This window comes from Muscardinus avellanarius (genome assembly GCF_963383645.1).
Source record: "Muscardinus avellanarius genome assembly, chromosome: 7".
Taxonomy (NCBI): Eukaryota; Metazoa; Chordata; class Mammalia; order Rodentia; family Gliridae; genus Muscardinus; species Muscardinus avellanarius.
In genome coordinates, this window is record NC_137793.1 from 64,218,315 (window position 1) to 64,238,262 (window position 19,948).

Here is a 19,948-nt window from a genome sequence, read left to right on the forward strand (position 1 = left end):
GGTGGAATCCAAGGGCTTTCTACCTCCAGGCTATACTCCCTGACCTATTTTATACTTTACTTGGAAACAGGGTCTCACTAAGTTGCTGAGAGCCTCACTAAGTAGCTGAGGCTGGCTTTGAACCTATGCGATCCTCCTGTCTCAGCCTCCCAAACGCTGGGATTACAAGCGTGCACCACCACACCCAGCACCTATTTGGTTTTAATGTTGTATCAACTATGATAGAATTTTCTTTTGAGCAGTCAATGATTAATTTCCTTCTGTTCTGATAGGATAATGATCCATTATTAGGACAGTCACCTTGGAGAAGTAAAATTTCCGGTTCTGACACTGAAACTTTAGGTGGTTTTCCAGTAGAGTTCCTTATCCAAGTGGTAAGAATTGTTCTGAATATCTTGTTATTTGTTTTAAAACTCAAAGTACTGTCTTTTGTGTTGTTAATGATGAAAATTTTCTAAGGAAGAACATTTTTAGATATTTTTCTTTTGTTATTATATAGGTTTTAATGACTGCTATTTCCAACAAATTTGAAAATGAAAGTTATAACTGCCAAAAATTACTAAGAGGTCTTTCTTATTACACTTTTCTTTCTCTTCTGAGACTAGAAGCAGCTCATCACTTGCTCAGTACTTAAGAGTTAGACCCTGAGAATCTAATGTAAGTCAAGCACAGTGGCATAGTCTGTAATCCCAGTGACTCATGAGTATGATGCAGGAGGATTGCAAATCAAAGGCCAGTTTTAGCAATTTAGCAAGGCCTTATCTCAGAATAAAAAGTAAAAAAGATGAGGATGTAGCCCAGTGGCAAAGCATCCCTGGGTTCAACCCAGTACTGCCAAAAAAAAAAAAAAAAATCCCAGTACCAACAAAAATAAATAAATTAATTTAATTAAAAAATTAAAAAGTAAATAGCTTAAGCCAGGTGTGGTAGTGCATACTTGTAATTTCAGTACTTGGGAGGCTGAGACAGAATCAGGTTCATGGCCAGCCTCAGCTACTTACTGAGGCCCTGTTTCAAAATAAAGAATAAGATATAGGGCTGGGAATATAGCTCGTAGGTAGAATATCCCTGGGTTCAATCCCCAGTACCATAAAAAAATATACATAAAAACAAATAAAACAAGCTGGATATGGTGGCACACACTTGTAATTCCAGTACTTAGGAGGCTGAGACTGGAGGATCACAGGTTTGGGGCCAGCCTCAGCTTTTTAGTGAGACCCTCCACAACTTAGTGAAAATAAAATAAAGAATAAAGCTAAGCCGGGCGTGGTGGCACATGCTTGTAATCTCCACGCTTGGGAGGCAGAAACAGGATCACGCTGGTTCGAAGCCAGCCTTGCTGGCTTAAGAGACCCTGTTTCCAAATAAAATATAAAATAGGTCTGGGAGTGTAACCTGAAGATAGAAGGGTTTCCAGGAATCCCAGTACCACCAAAAAATAAAAAATACAGCTGGGTATAGTGTCTCACATTTGTAATCCCAACATTTGGAGACTGAGACAGAAGGATCATGGTTCATGGACAGCCTCAGCTACTTAGGGCCTTTGCAACTCAGTGAGACCCTGTTTCAAAATGAAGAATGAAAAATAGAGCTAGAGGTATAGCTTGGATATAGAATATCCCTGGATCTATCCCTAGTACTGCTTGGGCAAGGCCGGGCTTGGTGGCACAGGCTTGTAATCCCAGCGCTTGGGAGGCTGAGACAGGAGGATCACACAGGTTCGAAGCCAGTCTCAGCTACTTAGTGAGGCTTTCAGCAACTTAGTGAGACCCTGTTTCCAAATAAAAAATATAAAAAAGGTTTGGGAGTATAGCCCGGAGGTAGAAAGCCTCTGGGTTCCACCCCCAGTACCACCAAAAAAAAAAAAAAAGAATGTCCCTGGGTTCAATCCTCAGTAACACACACACACACACACACACACTTAATAAATAGTCTAGTTTAACTGTGGCTTTATTTATTTATTTATTATTGTGGTACTGGGGATTGTACCCAGGAACATTCTACCTCTGAATTACATCCACAGGCCTATATTTTATTCTTTATTTTGAAACAGTGTCTCACTAAGTAGTGGAGGGCCTCACTAAGTAGCTGAGGCTGGCCATGAACCTGTGATCCTCCTGTAACAGCCTCCCAATCTCCACTAGAATTACAGGTGTGTACCACCATGGCCACTACCCATAGTCTAATAATGTTTTAGTTTTTTACTTTTCTCTTTTTTGAAAATCAAAACTAGTTTGGCCTGAAATATAAAGATGTTTATATCATAATTTATTACAGTATTCACAGTGCTTGCCTTTTGCAGTTGATATTTGGAGGGAAAGTTTTGTCTTTGGTCTATGTGTGTATAACATTTTATATTTAACATGTATTGTCTATTATCCTTATAGTATAAAATTTCTTGCTGGGCGTGGTGGACACGCTTGTAATCCCCACGCTTGGGAGGCGGAGACAGGAGGATTGCACATGTTTGAAGCCAGCCTCGCTGGTTTAAGAGACCCTATTTCCAAATAAATAGTATAGCCTGGAGGTAGAAGGGTTCCATCCCCATTACCACCAAAAAAAAAAAAATTTTTTTTCTTATACCTTTTGGCTTCCAGAGGTAGGTATTTTATAAGAGGTTGAGCCAAGCATAGTGGCACATTTTTTTTTTTTGGTGGTACTAGAGGTGGAAACGAGAGGCTTTCTACCTCCGGGCTATCCTCCCAGACCCATTTTATATTTTATTTAGAAACAGGGTCTCACTTAAGTTGCTGAGAGCCTCACTAAGTAGCTGAGGCTGGCTTCAAACCTGCGTGATCCTCCTGTCTCAGCCTACCAAGCGCAGGGATTACAATCGCACGCCACCACGCCATAGTGGCACATTTCCTTAATTCCAGTACTTGAGAGGCTCAGACAAAGGATCGTAGGTTTGAGGGCAGCCTTAGGAATTTAGAAAGACCTGTTTCAAAATAAAAAATAAGCTGTGCGTGGCGGTGCTCACTTGTAATCCCTGCACTTGGGAGGCTGAGATAGGAGGATTGCACAGGTTGGAAGCCAGCCTCAGCTACTTACTGAGGCTCTCAGCAACTTAGCCCCTGTTTCCAAATAAAATATAAAATAGGTCTGGAAGTATAGCCCGGAGGTAGAAAGCCTCTGGCTTCCACCCCCAGTACCATCAAACAAAAATAAATAAATAAAAAATAAAATAGATATTGACGTATAGCTCAGTTGTAGAATTCCCCTATGTTTAATCTCTAATACTATTTAAAAGAGAGAAAGAGGTTGAAAATATGAGAAGAGCCAAGGCTTTCCCCTTTCATAAGTAGAACAGTCAGGGGTGCTGGGCTTGGATAATAGCTCAGAGGTAGAATGCCTGTGGGTTCAATGCCCCTAGTGCCAATAAATAAATAAGTGGGACCCGGGCATGGTGACACACGCTTGTAATCCTAGCATTTTGGAGGCTGAGAAAAGAGGATCTGGGTTTGTGGACAGCCTCAGCTACTTAGTGAGGCCCTTTGCAACTCAGTGAGACCTTGTTTCAAAATAAAGAATAAGCCAGGTGTAACTACGCACACTTGTAATCCCATCATTTGGGAGGCTGAGACTGGAGGATCGTGGTTCACAGACAGCCTCAGCTACTTAATAAGGCCCTCTGCAACTCAGTGAGACCCTGTTTCAAATTAAAGAATAAAAAATTGGGCAGGGGGTATAGCTCGGAGGTCACATGCCTCTGGGTTCCATCCCCAGACCCACCAAAAAAAGAAAAAGAAGAAGAAGAAGGAGAAGGAGAAGGAGAATTAAAAATAGGGCTGGGGGTATAGATCAGAGGAAGAATGCCCCTGGGTTACATCTCTAGTACCACCAAAAAAAAAAGAAGTGGTACACTTACTGTTTTTTGAGAGAGAGAGACGTGTCCAAAGAGACCCAAAAGCAAAGGGAATCATAAACCAAGGGCTCTTGTACTGTGCATAACATATCACTATTTTTATTGCTGTTTGTTTGTTTGTTTTGGTGGGTCTGGGGATGTAAGCCAGGGGTATTTGACCTCTGAGCTACACCCCCTGCCCTATTTTTATTCTTTGAGACAGAGTCTCACTAAGTTGCAGAGGGCACACTAAGTAGCTGAGGCTGTCCGCGAACTGCAACCCTCTGGTCTCAGCCTTCCACATGTTAGGATTACAAGCGTGCACCACCATACCCAGCCTATGTTTGATAATTTTTAATTTAACAGATTTTACTATTCTAGAGCACTTTTAGGTTCATAGCCAAATTGAGAGGAAAGTACAGATATTTCCCATATGTCCCCTGCCCCACACATATATAGTCTCCCCTCATTACCAATCTTCCCCACCAGAGATGTACATTTATTATACAGTTGATGAATCTACATTGATAAAATCATTTATTGAACAAAGCCCATAGTTTGCATTAGGGTTCCCTCCTTTTTTTTTTTTTTTTTTTTTGCGGTACTGGGGATGGAACCCAGGGTTTCTACCTCTGAGCTACACTCCCAGAACTATTTTATATTTTATTTAGAGAAACAGGGTCTCGCTAAGTTGCTGAGAGCCCAAGTAGCTGAGGCTGGCTTCGAACCTGTGCAATCCTCCTGTTTTAGCCTCCCAAATACTGGGTTTACAAACATACGCCACCATGCCTGACTTACCTATCAAGTATCAATGTGAATTGATATATAGCTTTTATCACATGCACTTCAGTATTTTGCAGTTATTATTTTTGTGTGTGTGTGCGTGTGCATGGTACTGGGAATTGAACCCAAGAGCATTCTACCTCTGAGCTATTTCCCCACTGCTATTTTACTTTTTATTTTGAAGTGGTCTTGCTAAGTTGCTGAGGATCTCACTAAATTTCTGAAGTTGGCCTCAAACATGTGACCCTCCAACTACTTGGATTATAGGTGTGTATCACCACACCTGGCAAAAAATTGGAAATTTGATATCTGACTGATATATGCAAATGCCTTACTGATTTCAAAATATTTCTTTGTCTATAGACTAAATTGTCAAAAATTCTCATGATTAAAAAGGAGCATATCAAGAAATTAAGGGAAATGAATACAGAAGCAGAGAAACTGGTAAGGATTTGTTTATTTTTTCCTTTGCATACCTAATTTTAAAATGGTGAGACTTACTATATAAAATGAATTTTAAATTTTAAAATAATGAGATGAATGTTATTTTAAAATAATTTGTTGGCAGGGTGTGGTGATACACTCTTATAATCCCAGCATTTGGGAGGTAGAAACCGGAGGATTGTGGTTCACGATAGCCTCAGCTACTTAGCGAGACCCTTCACAACTCAGTAAGACCCCGTTTCAAAAAGTAAAAAGACTAACCAATAGGACTGGGAGTGTAAATTAGAGCTGCGGTGGCCCTGGGTTCAATCTAGTACCGCAAAAAAAAAAAAAAGATTTGTTGTCACTTCCTCTCGTTATATTGATCACATGCTAATAAATTAGCAATGCAATGCATTGTGCAACCCAGAGCTCATTATGCCACTCATTATACAGTTGAATAGGATTAATAGGCATATTGGGTTCTTTGATAGTTTGCGTGAGTATAGAATCCTTGAGACTGGTGTATCTGACTAAAGTTAAAATGAATCCAGGCATGGTGGTTCGCATTAGTAATCCCAGTATTTAGGCGGCTGAGATAGGAGAATCACAGGTTCAAGGATAGCCTCAGCAAGTAGTGAGAATTCTCATCAACCTTGTGAAACCCTCTTTCAAAATAAAAATAATATAAGCCAGGCATGGTGGTGCACGCTTGTAATCCTACCATTCGGGAGGCTGAGACAGGAGGATCGCGGTTCACAGACAGCCCCAGCTACTTAGTGAGGCGCTTCACAACCAGTGAGACCCTATTTCAAAATAAAGAATAAAAAATAGGGCAGGGGGTATAGCTTGGAGGTCAAATGCCCCTGGGTTCCATTCCCATACCCCACTCCCCCCCAAAAAAAATAGGTCAGGAGGTATAGTTTGGAAGTCAAATTCCTTGGGTTCCATCCCCAGAACCACAAAATAAATAAATAAAATAAATAAAGCATGGGAGGGGGAAGGGGAAAGGGGGGCGGGGCACCAAGCACAGTCTAAATGTATACCATTTTCACTTTGTTCCACATATATATATAACATTTTTAAAAAGCAAAAAAAAAAAAAATAGATTCGAGTGTGGTGGGGTGTATTTGTAATGCCAGTACTTGGGAGACTGAGACAGGAGAATTATAGGTTCAAGGACAGCCTCAGCAAGTAGTGAGACTCTCATCAACCTAGTGAGACCCTTTTTCCAAATTAAAAAAAATAAATAAATAGGGCCGGGAGCTGGGAGTGTAGCTCGGAGGTAGAATGCTCCTGAGTTCAATCCCCAGCGCCCCCCCCAACACACACACACACAATAATATATATATATATATATATTTTTTTTATAATAGGCTGGGAGTTTTGCTTGGAGGTAGAACACTCCTGGGTTCAGTCTCCAATGCCATTAAAAAAAAAAAGAAGAAGAAGAAGAGCTGGGCATGGTGGTACACGCTTGTAATCCCAGCACTTGGGAGGCTGAGACAGGAGGATCGCACAGGTTCAAAGCCAGTCTTAGCTACTTAGGCTCTCAGCAACTTAGTGAGACCCTGTTTCCAAATAAAGTATAAAATAGGTCTGGGAGTATAGCCCAGAGGTAAAAATAGAAAGCCCCTGGGTTCCACCCCCAGTACCACCCAAAAAAAAGAAAGAAAGAAAAAGAATTGTAAGTTTTTTGGATCTGGAAAAAGAAGAAAACTACAAGGGAGAACCCAACGTTTAGGATTGCTTTTTTCATGGCAGCTTCTAAAATTACGAAAATGTAGCTGAAATGCTCAGTGGCATTTTTGAAAGGCTGCAGGAGTGGTGAGAACAAACACAGACTGGGAGTTGGGAGAAATTAGCAAACCTTCCACTCTCTGAGTTGGGACTCCAAAACATAGAGACATTAAAACAAAAGAATTAGCTGAGCGTGGTGGTGCACATTTGTAATCCCAGTACTTGGGAGTCTGAGACAGGAGGATTGCAAGTTCACGGCCAGCCTCAGCTACTTAGTGAGACCTCCGCAACTTAGTGAGACCCTGTTTCCAAAAATAAAAGAATGAAAAATAGGGCTGGGGATGTAGCTCAGAGGTAGAATGTCCCCAGTACCACAAAAAAAAAAAAAAAAAAAAAAACACCAGAAGAATTAAGCTACTCTTGTTGATGAGTAAACATGCAAAAGTCCTGAACATAATATTAGCAAATAGTATTTGTTGGTATATTAAAAAGACATAGCAAGCCGGGAGTGGTAGCTCACGCTTGTAATCCCAGCCTTTGGGAGGCAGAGACTGGAGTGGTAAACCGAGCGTGGTAGCTCACACTTGTAATCCCAGCATTTGGGAGGCTGAGACCGGAGGATCGCGGTTCACGGACAGCCTCAGCTACTTAGTGAGGCCCTCTGCAACTCAGTGAGACCCTGTTTCAAAATAAAGAATAAAAAAGAGGGCTAGGGGTGTACTCAGAGATCGAATGCCTCTGGGTTCCATCCCCAGATCTGAAAAAAAAAAAAAAAAAGGACACAGCCAGCAATTATTGTGGTGCACACTTGTAATCCCAGTACTTGGGAGACAAACAGGAGGATCACAGGTTTGCAGCCAGACTCAGCAATTTTTTTTTTTTTTTTTTTTTTTTTTTTGTGGTACTGGGGATGGAACCCAGGGGCCGTCTACCTCTGGGCTACACTCCCAGACCTATTTTATATTTTATTTGGAGACAGGGTCACTTAAGCCAGCTGAGGCTGGCTTCGAACCTGCGCGATCCTCCTGTCTCAGCCTCCCAAGCGCAGGGATAACAAGTGTGTGCCACCACATCCAGCTACAGACTCAGCAATTTAGTGAGGCCCTCTGCAACTTAGTTACACCCTGGTTCAAAATAAAGAATAGGGCTGGGTTATAATCTCTGAGGTAGAATGCCCCTGGGTTCAATCCAAAGTACTGCAAAAAATAAAATAACAAGGCATATCTTAAGCCGGGTGTGGTGGTACACACTTTTAATACCATTACTTGGAAGGCTGAGTAAGGAGGATCACAGGTTCAGGACTAGACTCAGCTACTTAGTGAGGCCTTCTGCAGCTTAGTGAGACCCTCTTTCAAAATAAAGAATAAAAAAATAGGGTCAGAGGTTTAGCTCAGAGGTAGAATGCTCCTGAGTACAATCCCCAGTTCTGCAACAACAACAACAAAAAAAAGCAAATCTTCCCAGCTAAGTAGAGTTTATTTCAGGAAGGCAAGAGTGGTGTTTATTTTTATTTTGGGTTGGGTTTTTTTGCAGATCTGGGGATGGAACCTGGGGGCATTTGACCTCCAAGCTACACCCCCTGCCCTTTTTTTTTTTTTAATTTTTATTCTTTATTTTGAAACAGGGTCTCACTAAATTGCAGAGGGCCTCACTAAGTAGCTGAGGCTGTCCGGGAATCACGATCCTCCAGTCTCAGCCTCCCAAATGCTGGGATTACAAGCATGTGCAACCAACCCCAGCTGCAAGACTGGTTTTATGTGCAAAAATACATAAGTAAAGTCAAGGCCACAAATGATGACAACAGTCTCCAAAAACAAATTATAAAAAATAAATAGAGGAAGACTGAGGTTCATTAATGGAAATACTACCATCAGTAGCGTATATGAATTCATATATATATGAATATGCCAATGTCAACCTTAGTACTCTGTATCAAGAAAGGGGAAAATGAGGAGACAAAGGGGAGGCCGTCAAGTGCTATGTACATGTATATCATTGTCAACATGTTTTAAATTGTGATGTGAGATATAATGCATCAATAAAGCACATTAAAAATAAAAGGCTGGGGGTATTGCTCAAACATAAAACACTTGCCTAGGATGCGCGAAGTTCAATCCCTGGCACCACACAAAAATAAAAAGCCCATAAACTAGAATGACCTGAATACTCAGAAGCTATTTTGCTAGATTTGCAAAAAATTTAATAGGAATACACTAAATATTTCCAGTGGGATTGTAGATGCAAAAAAATATGCCAGTGTTGGCAAAATGGCAAACTCCTTAGAGTATTACAGCTGCACTTCTAGAATTATAATGTCTAGTGCTTCCAACGAAATTGTGAAAGCCGAGCGTGGTGGCGCACACTTGTAACCCTGCGCTTGAGAGGCTGAGACAGGAGGATCACAAAGATTCGAAGCCAGCCTCAGCTACTTAGTGAGACTCTCAGCAACTTAGTGACCCTGTTTCCAAATAAAATATAAAAATAGGTCTGGAAGTATAGCCCGGAGGTAGAAAGCTCTTGGGTTCCACCCCCATTACCACCAAAAGAGAAAGAAAAGGAAGGAAGGAAAGAAGGGAGGGAGGGAGGGAGGGAGGAAGGGTGAAACTTCTGTCACCATGAAAAAGTAGACAGTTGAGCCGAGCCTGGTGGCCCAAGCTTATAATACCAGCATTTGGGGGGCTGAGACAGGAGGATCGGGGTTCAGGGACAGCCTCAGCTACTTAGTGAGGCCCTCTGCAACTTAATGAGACTCTGTTTCCAAATAAAACGGCTCAGAGGTAGAATGCCTTTAGGTTCAATCTCTAACACACACACAAAAAAAGAAAAAACATTAAAGCCACCTTTTTTGGTTAAATTATATGTTTAAGTCAGTGGAAGTTTGTTTATACTTCTTTTATTTGGTGCTGGGGATTAAACCCATTACATTCTACCTCCAAGCTACACACTCAGCCCGTTTTTTTTTTTATTCTTTAATTTTATTTTATTTTATTTATATTGGGTGGTACTGAGGGTAGAACCCAGAGGCTTTCTACCTTCGGGCTATACTCCCAGACCTATTTTATATTTTATTTGGAAACAGGGTCTCACTAAGTTTCTGAGAGCCTCACTAAGTAGCTGAGGCTGGCTTCCAACCTGTGCGATCCTCCTGTCTCAGTCTCCCAAGCGCAGGGATTACAAGTGTGCACCACCATGCCCTGCTATTCTTTATTTTATTTTTTTTAAATTTTTATTGGTGCATTATATTCATACATCATATTGGGGTAAAAAAACTTGTGTGTAGAGACATGCACACATCACTGATTTAACCCCTACCCAATTCCCACCCCATTCCCTCCCTCCCTTGCTCAGCTTAGTGGTTGACTTCGATATGTTTAAGTACATTGTGTGTTTTAGAGATTTTCCTCTTCCCCCCTCCTTTCTCCTCCTTTAGGTTGTCTTGTTTGCTCCTCCATAGGATTTTCTTTTTCATCTAGAGTTCCTCCTATGACCCAATTCTCCCTAACTCTCACATATTAGGGAAAGCATCTGATTTCTTATTTTTTGTGACTGACTAATCTCACTTAGCATAATGTCCTCCAGTTCCATCCATTTCCCTGAAAATGATGTAATTGAGTTTTTTTTGATGGCTGAGTAAAATTCCATTGTGTACATATCCCACAGTTTTGTAATCCATTCATCTGTTGATGGACATCTTGGCTGGTTCTGTAGTTTGGCTGTGGTGGATTGTGTAGCTATGAACATAGATACACATGCATTAGTTTGGTAGTTTGGTTTCTTTTCTTATTACCTATTTCTTCTTTGTGGTTAATCTCCTTGAGTATTTTCTCTAGCGCTGGTTTTGAAGACATAAATTCCTTTAGTTTTTGTTTGTCATGGAAGCTTCTTATTTCCCCATCTAATTTGATAGTTTTGCTGGGTAGGAAATTTTTGACTGGAAGTTGTTTTCTTTCAGAGTTTGTAATATGTTACTCCATGCCCTTCTGGCTTTCATGGCTTGGTTTAGGAAGTCTGGAGTGATTCTAATTGGTTTGCCTGTGAATGTCACTTGGCCTTTATTTTTGAAACAGGGTCTCACTAAGTTGCAGAGGGCCTTACTAAGTAGGTTAGTCTGGCTTCAAATCCAGCCACTCTAACCTGCTGAAGCTGTCAGGGAACCTGTGATCCTCCTGTCTCAGCCTTCCAAGTACTGGGATTACAGGTGTGCGCCACCACGCCTGGATTATAGTTATTAATTTCAACATACTTTTTCTAAATCATTTATCCATTCAATCATTCATTCATTCATTCCTCCATTCAGCAAATACTAGGAATTGAGCCCAGGAACATTCTACCACTGAGCTACATCATCAGCTCTTTTTATTTTTTGTTTAGAGACAGGGTCTTGCTGAGTTGCCCAGAGTGGCCTCAAACTTGACATGCTTCTGTCTCAGCCTCTTGAGTAGCTAGGATCACAGGAATGCACCACCATAATTGTTTTGCCTTTCTTCTTTTGGATTATTCACATACTCTTTAAACTTGTTAAAATGATGCATGGAGAACAGTTACATACAAACTAATAGTACAGAGCTTATTAAATAGTTTTAAGTTGCTTTAGCATTATATAAAAATGGATATTGACCTGCAAATCTCAGTCTGATGATTTCTTTTTGACTTTGAAAATTTGTCGTCGCTGGGCATGGTGGCGCATGCTTGTAATCCCAGCATTCGGGAGGCTGAGACCTGGAGGATCGCGGTTCACGGACAGCCTCAGCTACTTAGTGAGGCCCTCTGCAACTCAGTGAGACCCGGTTTCAAAATAAATAATAAAAAATAGGGCAGGGGGTGTAGCTCGGAGTTCAAATGCCCCTGGGTTCCATCCCCAGACCCGCAAAAAAAAAAAAAAAGAAAAGAAAAGAAAATTTGTCATTTATAGATATCACTAATAATACAAGAATTAGAGAGTTTCTCTGAGAGCTATTTTCACCTTTTTTAAGTTACTCTGGATATTGGAAATGCTAGATACTGTATTATCTTTGCTTCCTTCATGTCCACTGTGAAAGTTGGTGTTCTTTTCCTGTGTCTGTTGTAGAATTTTTCCCTGTAATGCTAGTAATTTTTTATTTTTGGATTATGGATCTATGTAGAAATCTACTTACCAGTTAGCCAGTCTTCAAAACTGAATTCATAGCCAGGTGTGGTGGCGCACGCTTGTAATCCCTGCGCTGGAGAGGCGGAGACAGGAGGATCGTGCTGGTTCAAAGCCAGCCTCGCTGGCTTAAGAGACCCTGTTTCCAAATATATATATATAAAATGCATGTATGTATATATATAAAAAATAGGTCTGGGAGTGTAGCCCGGAGGTAGAAGGGTTTCCAGGAACCCTAGTACCACCAAAAAAACCGAATTCATTGTGTATATCACATTCAACCTGTATGTGGCAGCCTATAGCACACTGGTTAATTAGCATAAGATATCTAACCTGGGAGTGTTGGCACACACTTTTAATTCCAGTACTTGGGAGGCTGAGACAGGAGGATCACAGGTTCCCTGTCAGCTTCAGCAGCTTAGAGTGACTCTCAGCAACTTAGTGAGACCTTGTTTCCAAATAAATAAAAAATAAATAGGGCTGGAGTTATAGCCCGGTGGTAGAATGCCCATGGGTTTCATCCCAGTATCATACAAACAAACAAACAAAATATATTTTTTTTCTTTTTTTTTTTTTTTTTGGCTGGTACTGGGGTTCCTGGAAACACTTCTACGTCCAGGCTACACTCCCAGATCTAATTTTTTAAATTATTTTTATTGGTGCATTATATTCATGCATCATATTGGGATAAAAAACTTGTGTGTAGGGTGTATTCATTTCGAGTCACACCCCCCCCATGCCATCTTGGCATGGGGCTGTATTTCTATTTTCTGTATTTCTATCTTTTAATAAACTTCTTTAAATCTTAAAAAAAAAAAGTGTGTGTACATACATGTACACATCACTGGTTTAACCCCTACCCAATTCCCACCTCATCCCCCCCCGCCCCGTCCCTCCTTCCCTTGCTTGACTTAGTGGTTGACTTCAATATGGTTAAGTACATTGTGTGTTTTAGAAATTTCCTCTTCAACATGCTGGTTCGAAGCCAGCCACGCGCACTGGCTTAGGAGACCCTGTTTCCAAATAAAAATGTAAAAATAGGTCTGGGAGTATAGCCCGGAGGTAGAAGGGCTTCCAGAAACCCCAGTACCACCAAAAAAAGAAAGAAAGAAATTTTCCTCTTCCCCCCTCCTTTCTCCTCCTTTAGGTTGCCTTGTTTGCTGCTCTATAGGATTTGGTTTTTCATCTAGAGTTCCTTCTATGACCCATTTCTTCCTAACTCTCACATATTAGGGAAAGCATCTGATTTCTTATTTTTTGTGACTGACTAATCTCACTTAGCATAATATCCTCCAGTTCCATCCATTTCCCTGAAAATGATGTAATTGAGTTTTTTTGATGGCTGAGTAAAATTCCATTGTGTACATATCCCAAGTTTTGTAATCCATTCATCTGTTGATGGACATCTTGGCTGGTTCCATAGTTTGGCTATGGTGAATTGTGCAGCTATGAACATAGATACACATGCATTAGTTTAGTAGTCTGGTTTCCTATCTTTTGGGTAGATACCCAGAAGTGGTATTGCTGGATCAAATGTTAGATTTGTTCCCATTCTTCTGAGAATTCTCCATACTGTTTTCCAAAGTGGTTGCACTAATTTGCAATCCCACCACCAGACCTAATTTATATATATATATATATATATATATATTTTTTTTTTTTTTTTTTTTTTTTTTAATTTGGAAACAGGGTTTCTTAAGCCAGCGAGGCTGGCTTTGAACTTGCACAATCCTCCTGTCTCTGCCTCCCAAGTGCAGGGATTACAAGCATGCGCCACCATGCCCGGGCAAAAAAAAAAAAAAAAAAAAAAAATATTTAAGAGGGCAATTTTTTTTTTTTTTTTTTTTTTTGGTTGGTACTGGGATTCCTGGAAACCCTTTTACCTCTGGGCTACACTGCCAGACCTATTTTTACCCTTTTTTTAAATTTGGAAACAGGGTCTCTTAAGCCAGCACAGCTAGCTGGCTTAGAACCTGCACAATCCTCCTGTCTCCACCTCCCAAGCGTGGGGATTACAAGTGTGTACCACTACGCCCAGCTTGAGGGCAATTTTTTTTTTAATAACAGTTTTTTGTTTGTGTGTATGTGGGACTGGGGGTGGAATCTAGGGGCATTCTACCTCTGAGCTACACCCCCAGCTCTCTTTTATTCTTTGTTTTGAAACAGGGTCTGAGTTGCAGAGGGCCTCACTAATTAGCTGAGGCTGGCCTTGAGCCAGGATCCTCTGGTCTCAGCCTCTCAAATACTGGGATTAAAAACGTGCACCACCATGCCCGGTTTATAACAGTTTTATTGAGATATTATTTGCATTCTATATGATTCATCTATTTAAATTTAAGTGGAGCCAAAGCATAGTGGCACACACCTGTAATCTCAGTACTTGGGAGGCTTAGATAAAAGGATTGTAGGTTCCAGGACAGCCTCAGCAAGTAGTGAGACTCATCAACCTAGGGAGATCCATTTCAGAATAAAAATAAAATAGGGCTGAATGTGTATCTCAGAGATAGAATACCCTGGGTTATAAATAAATAAATGTAAAGTGGACTGTTCAAATAGGGCATGATAGTGCATGCTCATAATCCCTAGTACTTGAGAGGCTGAGACAGGAGGGTCACAGGTTCATGGCCAGCCTCTGCAACTTAGTGAGACCCTATTTCAAAATAAAAAGGAAGTTGGGTGTGGTGGTGCACGCTTGTAATCCCAGCATTTGGGAGGCTGAGACCTGGGGATCATGATTCGCAGACAGCCTCAGCTACTTAGTGAGGCCCTCTGCAACTCAGTGAGACCCAGTTTCAAAATAAAGAATAAAAAATAGGGCAGGGGGTGTAGCTCGAAGATAGAATGCCCTGGGTTCCACCCCCAGACCCGCTAAATATTTTATTTTTGCGGGTCTGGGGATGGAACCCAGGGGCATTCTACCTCCGAGCGCTTAGGAGGCTGAGATTGGAGGATTGCACATGTTCGAAGCCAGCCTCAGCTACTTAGGCTCTCAGCAGCTTAGTGAGACCCTCTTTCCAAATAAATTATAAAATAGGTCTGGGAGTATAGCCTGGAGGTAGAAAGCCTCTGTGTTCTACCCCTAGTACCACCAAAAAATAAAATAAAATAGGTCTGGGAATATAGCTTGGAGGTAGAAAGCCCCTGGGTTCCACCCCTAGTACCATACACACACAAAAAGAAGTCATCTCGATGTGTGTCAAATAAAATTTCATGAAATTAAACATTGCTTTATTTTAAAAAATACTCCTATTAAACTAGAAAGGAAATTTGTTAGTCTAATGGGTAATAGTCACCAAAAACTTGCAGCAACCAAGCATGGCAGTGCACACCTGTAGTCCTAGCACTTGGGAGGCTAAGAAAGGAGGATCGCAGGTTCAAGGACAGCCTTAGTCATTTGGGAGATTGAGACAGGAGGATCATGGTTTGAGGACAGCCTCAGCTACTTAATGAGACCCTGTTTCAAAATAAAGAATAAGCCAGCGTGGTGGCTCACGCTTGGGAGGCTGGGACTGGAGGATCACACAGGTTCGAAACCAGCCTCGGCTACTGAGTGAGGCTTTCAGCAACTTAGTAAGACCCTGTTTCCAAATAAAAAATATATATGTATTTTAAAAAACAGGTCTGGGAGTATAGCCTGGAGGTAGAAAGCCTCTGGGTTCCACTCTCAATACCACCAAAAAACAAAATAAAGAATAAAAAAATAGGACTAGGAGTGTTACTCAGAGGTAGAATGCCCCGGGGTTCCATCCCTAGTTCCACAAAGTAAAAAAAAAAAAAAAAAAAAAAAAGACAGCCTTAGCAAGTAGTGAGACTCAGCAACCTAGTAAGACTCTGTTTAAAAAGAAAAAGAAAAAACCTACAGCCAACATCAAACTTATTAGTGAAATTTTATTTTATTTTATATTTTTACAGGTCTGGGGATGGAACCCAGGGGCATTCGACCTTCGAGCTACACCCCCTGACCTATTTTTTATTCTTTATTTTGAAACAGGGTCTCACTAAGTTGTGGAGGACCCAAGTAGCCTAGGCTGTCTGTGAACTGTGATCCTCCAGTCTCAGCCTCCCGAATGCTGGGATTACAAGCGTGCGCCACCATGCCCGGCTTTCTTCATGTATTTTTAGTTACCACACAGAAGATATAAAAAACAGACTGGGTTTTAGAGTATAAAACTAGTATAAGACTAAGACAGGATTGTGGTTTGCGGACAGCCTGAGCTACTTAGTGAGGCCCTCTGCAAAAGTGAGACCCTGTTTCAAAATAAAGAATAAAAAATAGGGCTGGGGTGTAGCTCGGAGGTCAAGTGCTCCTGGATTACATCTCCAGTACTGCAAAATAAATAAAAATAAAAGTACATGAAGACAACTCACATCTCTTCCATCTTCTGTTCCTTTTCAGACAAACTATTCCTAGTCCTCCCAACAGATTTGTAAATATTCCAAGTAAGCATTGGTGAGTGTGCGCGGAAGTGGGCATACTTGCACACTTCGGTGGGAATCGGTTACTCGTATCTTTCTGGAAGGCGGTCAGCCATATTGATAAGCCAGAAAGTCTGCTTTAGAATAACACTGGAAGAGTAGCCATGTCTGCATACAGGATGTGCATTTGAGGGTGTCATTGAGACATTATGTGTAATAGTACACAGTTGGAAATGGCTTTAATGACTATCCATTGAAGTCTAATCAGCTAAAACCACACTCTCACACAGTGAATTGCCAGATCCATTATTCCTCTCCTGGCCCCTAAAAGCACATCAGCACAGAATGTTTAACCTCAGCCCAATCTTAAAAGCCATGCAAGAAAATCTTTTCACTGTTTTGTGGGCATGCCTTTTTTTGTGTGTGTGCCATACCTTTTTTTTTTTGCGGTCTGGGGATGGAACCCAGGGGCTTTTGACCTCCGAGCTACACCCCTTTCCCTATTTTTTATTCTTTATTTTGAAACCAGGTCTCACTGAGTTCTAGAGGGCCTCACGAAGTAGCTAAGGCTGTCCGGGAACCACGATCCTCCAGGTCTCAGCCTCCCGAATTCTGGGATTACAAGCGTGCACCACCACGCCCGGCTGTGCCACACATTATTTATGTAGTTCTTTATTTATCTTAATTTTTTATTTTTTGCAGGTCTGGGGGTGGAACCCAGGGACATTCTACTTCCGAGCTACATCCCCTACCCTATTTTTTATTCTTTATTTTGAATCGGTCTCACTAAATTGCAGAGGGCATCACTAAGTAGCTGAGGCTGGCCTTGAACCTGCAATCCTCGGCTGTTAATCCTTTATTTATTAATTTATAAATTTATGTATTTGTTTATTGCAGTACTGGGGATGGGACCCGGGGCCTCACTAAGTAGCTGAGGCTGTCTGCGAACCACAATCCTCCCGTCTCAGCCTCTCGAATGCTGGTATTACAAGCATGCACCACCAAGCCCGGATTTTATTTCTTATTTTGAAACAGGGTCTCACTAGCCTGATGAGAGTCTCACTACTGCTGAGCCTGTTCTTAAACCTGTGATCCTCCTGTCTCAACCTCCCAAATTCTGGGATTACAAGCATTTGCTGCCACATACCATTGTGGAGTTTTGTTGTTGTTGTTGTTTTTTGTCTTTCAGTACTAGGGATGGAATCCAAGGGAATTCTACCTCCGAGCTATACCCTTAGCCCTATTTTTATTCCTTGTTTTGAAAGTCTCACTGAGTTGCAAAGGGCCTCACTAAGTAGCTGAGACTGTCTGCAAATCCTCCTGTTTCAGCCTCCCACATACTGGGATGAGAAGCATGCACCACCACACCCAACCCTTGTGGAGGTTCTTTGTTTTTTGTTTTTTGTTTTTTTGGTGGTGGTGGTTCTGGGGTTCCTGGAAACCCTTCTACCTCCAGGCTACACTCCCAGACCTATTTTATATTTTTTATTTGGAAACAGGGTCTCTTAAGCCAGCAAGGTTGGCTTCAAATCAGCGAGATCCTCCTGTCTCCGCCTCCCAAGCTCCACCACGCCCAGCCCTTGTGGAGTTTTTAAAGGGTGGACTTTTTTTTATTTTTAACAAATGGTATGCTAGATAATGTTCTGATTTTAACCCTACTTTATCAATAAATATAAATCTCTTCAATCCTAGTATCATATGATCCTTAAATTGTTAACAGTATGATAGGTAAAAGGCTTCTAATGGAATTAAGCATCTGCAAAAAGATACTAAACCAGATGTGGGCACAATTTTAATTCCAGCACTTAGGAGGCTGAAACAGGAGGATTACAGATTTGTGGCCAGGCTCAGCTATGTAGTGAGGCCTTCTGCAACTTAATAAGACCTTGTTTCTAAATAAAGAATCAAAGCTGGGTGTGGTGGTGCACACTTGTAATCACAGCATTTGGGAGGCTGAGACCAGAGGATCGAGGTTCGCAGACAGTGAGGCCCTCCACAACTTAGTGAGACCCTGTTTCAAAAATAAAGAATAAAAATAGGGCAGGAGGTATAGTTCGGAGGTCGAATGCCCCTGGGTTCTGTCCCCAGAACTGCTAAAAGAAAAAAGTAAGAAAAAAGTAAGGAGCCGGGTGTGGTGGCACATGCTTGTAATTCCAGCACTTGGGAGGCTGAGACAGGAGGATTGCACAGGTTTGAAGCCAGCCTCAGCTACTAGTGAGTGAGGCTCTTAGCAACTTAGTGAGACCCTGTTTCCAAATAAAGTATATAAAAAAAAAAAAATTAGGTCTGGGAATATAGCTTGGAGGCCCCTGGGTTCCACCTCCAGTACCACAAAAAAAGAAAAAGAAAAAAATAGGGCTGAGGGTGTAGCTTGGAGATAGAATGCCCCAGGGTTACATCCCCAGTACTAAATAAATAAATAAATAAATAAATAAATAAATAAATAAATAGAATCGAAAATAGGGTTGAGGGTATAACTTGAAGGTATAATGCCCCTGGGTTCCATCCTCAGAACTACAAATAAATAAAGGAAGGAAGGAAGGAAGGAAGGAAATATGTTAATTGGCCATTTATACTTTTAACTTTGTTTCTGATATAGCACAGATACTTAAATTTATTTATTTTTTCTGGAAATTGAACCCCAGGACATTCTACCTCTAGCTAATACCCCAATTCTTTTTTTTTTTTTCTTTTTTTCCCTTTTCTTTTCTTTTTTTTCTTTTTGCAAACGGGATGGAACCCAGGGGCATTCTACCTTTGAACCTTTGAGCTACACCCCTAATAGGGCTTGGAGTGTAGCTCAGAGGTAAAATGCCCCTGGGTTCCATCCCCAAAACCACACATAAAAAAAGAAAAGCAAATGTAGCTCAGTGGGAGAAGGCTCCTCCATTCTATGACCAGTACTGCAAAAAAAGAGAGAGAAAGAGAAAGGTGGGTATGGTGGCACATGCTTGTAATCTCTGCATTTGGAAGGCAGAGACCAGAGGATCACAGGTTCTCAGCCAGTCTCAGCTACTTAGTGAGGCCCTCCACAACTTAATGAGACCCTGTCTTTTGTTTTTGCCTTTTGTTTTGCAGTACTGAGGATGGAACCCAGGGGCATTCTACCTCTGAGCTACACCCCCAGCCCTATTTTTTTTTTTTTTTTTGAAACAGTGTCTCACTGAGTTACAGAAGGTTTCACTAAGTAGCTGAGACTACCTGTGAACAGCAATCCTCCTGTCTCAGCCTCCCAAAGTACTGAGATTACAAGCATGCACCACCACACCTAGCAGTGAGACCCTGCTTCAAAATAGAGAATATGCTGGGCGTGGTGGTGCACGCTTGCAATCCCAGAATTTGGGAGGCTGAGACAGGGGAACATAGTTCAAGGACAGTCTTAGCTACTTGGTGAGGCCCTTTGCAACTCAGTGAGACCCTGTTTCAAAATAAAGAATAAAATATGGGACACCGGGTGTGGTGGCACACACTTGTAATCTCAGCATTCGAGAGGCTGAGACGAGGATTGCTGTTCACGGACAGCCTCCGCTACTTAATGAGGCCCTCTGCAACTTAATGAGACCCTGTTTCAAAAATAAAAAGAACGCCAGACGTGGTGGCGCACACTTGTAATCCCA

The 19,948-nt window shown here is 41.4% G+C and overlaps 1 protein-coding gene across 4 annotated transcripts in view; it reads left to right on the forward strand.

The window, feature by feature from the left end:
* LIN9 (lin-9 DREAM MuvB core complex component) overlaps positions 1-19,948 on the forward strand; it is a gene marked incomplete at both ends in the record, with an annotated part of 94,317 nt that overhangs the window by 58,628 nt on the left and 15,741 nt on the right. For 2 of the 4 annotated variants that reach the window (XM_080699055.1, XM_080699058.1), the window contains 2 exons: positions 273-374; positions 4,991-5,071. In XM_080699055.1, the coding sequence (XP_080555181.1) occupies positions 273-374; positions 4,991-5,071 (183 nt within the window). The remainder of the gene's footprint in view (positions 1-272; positions 375-4,990; positions 5,072-19,948) is intronic. The other 2 variants (XM_080699056.1, XM_080699057.1) reach the window with 2 other exon arrangements.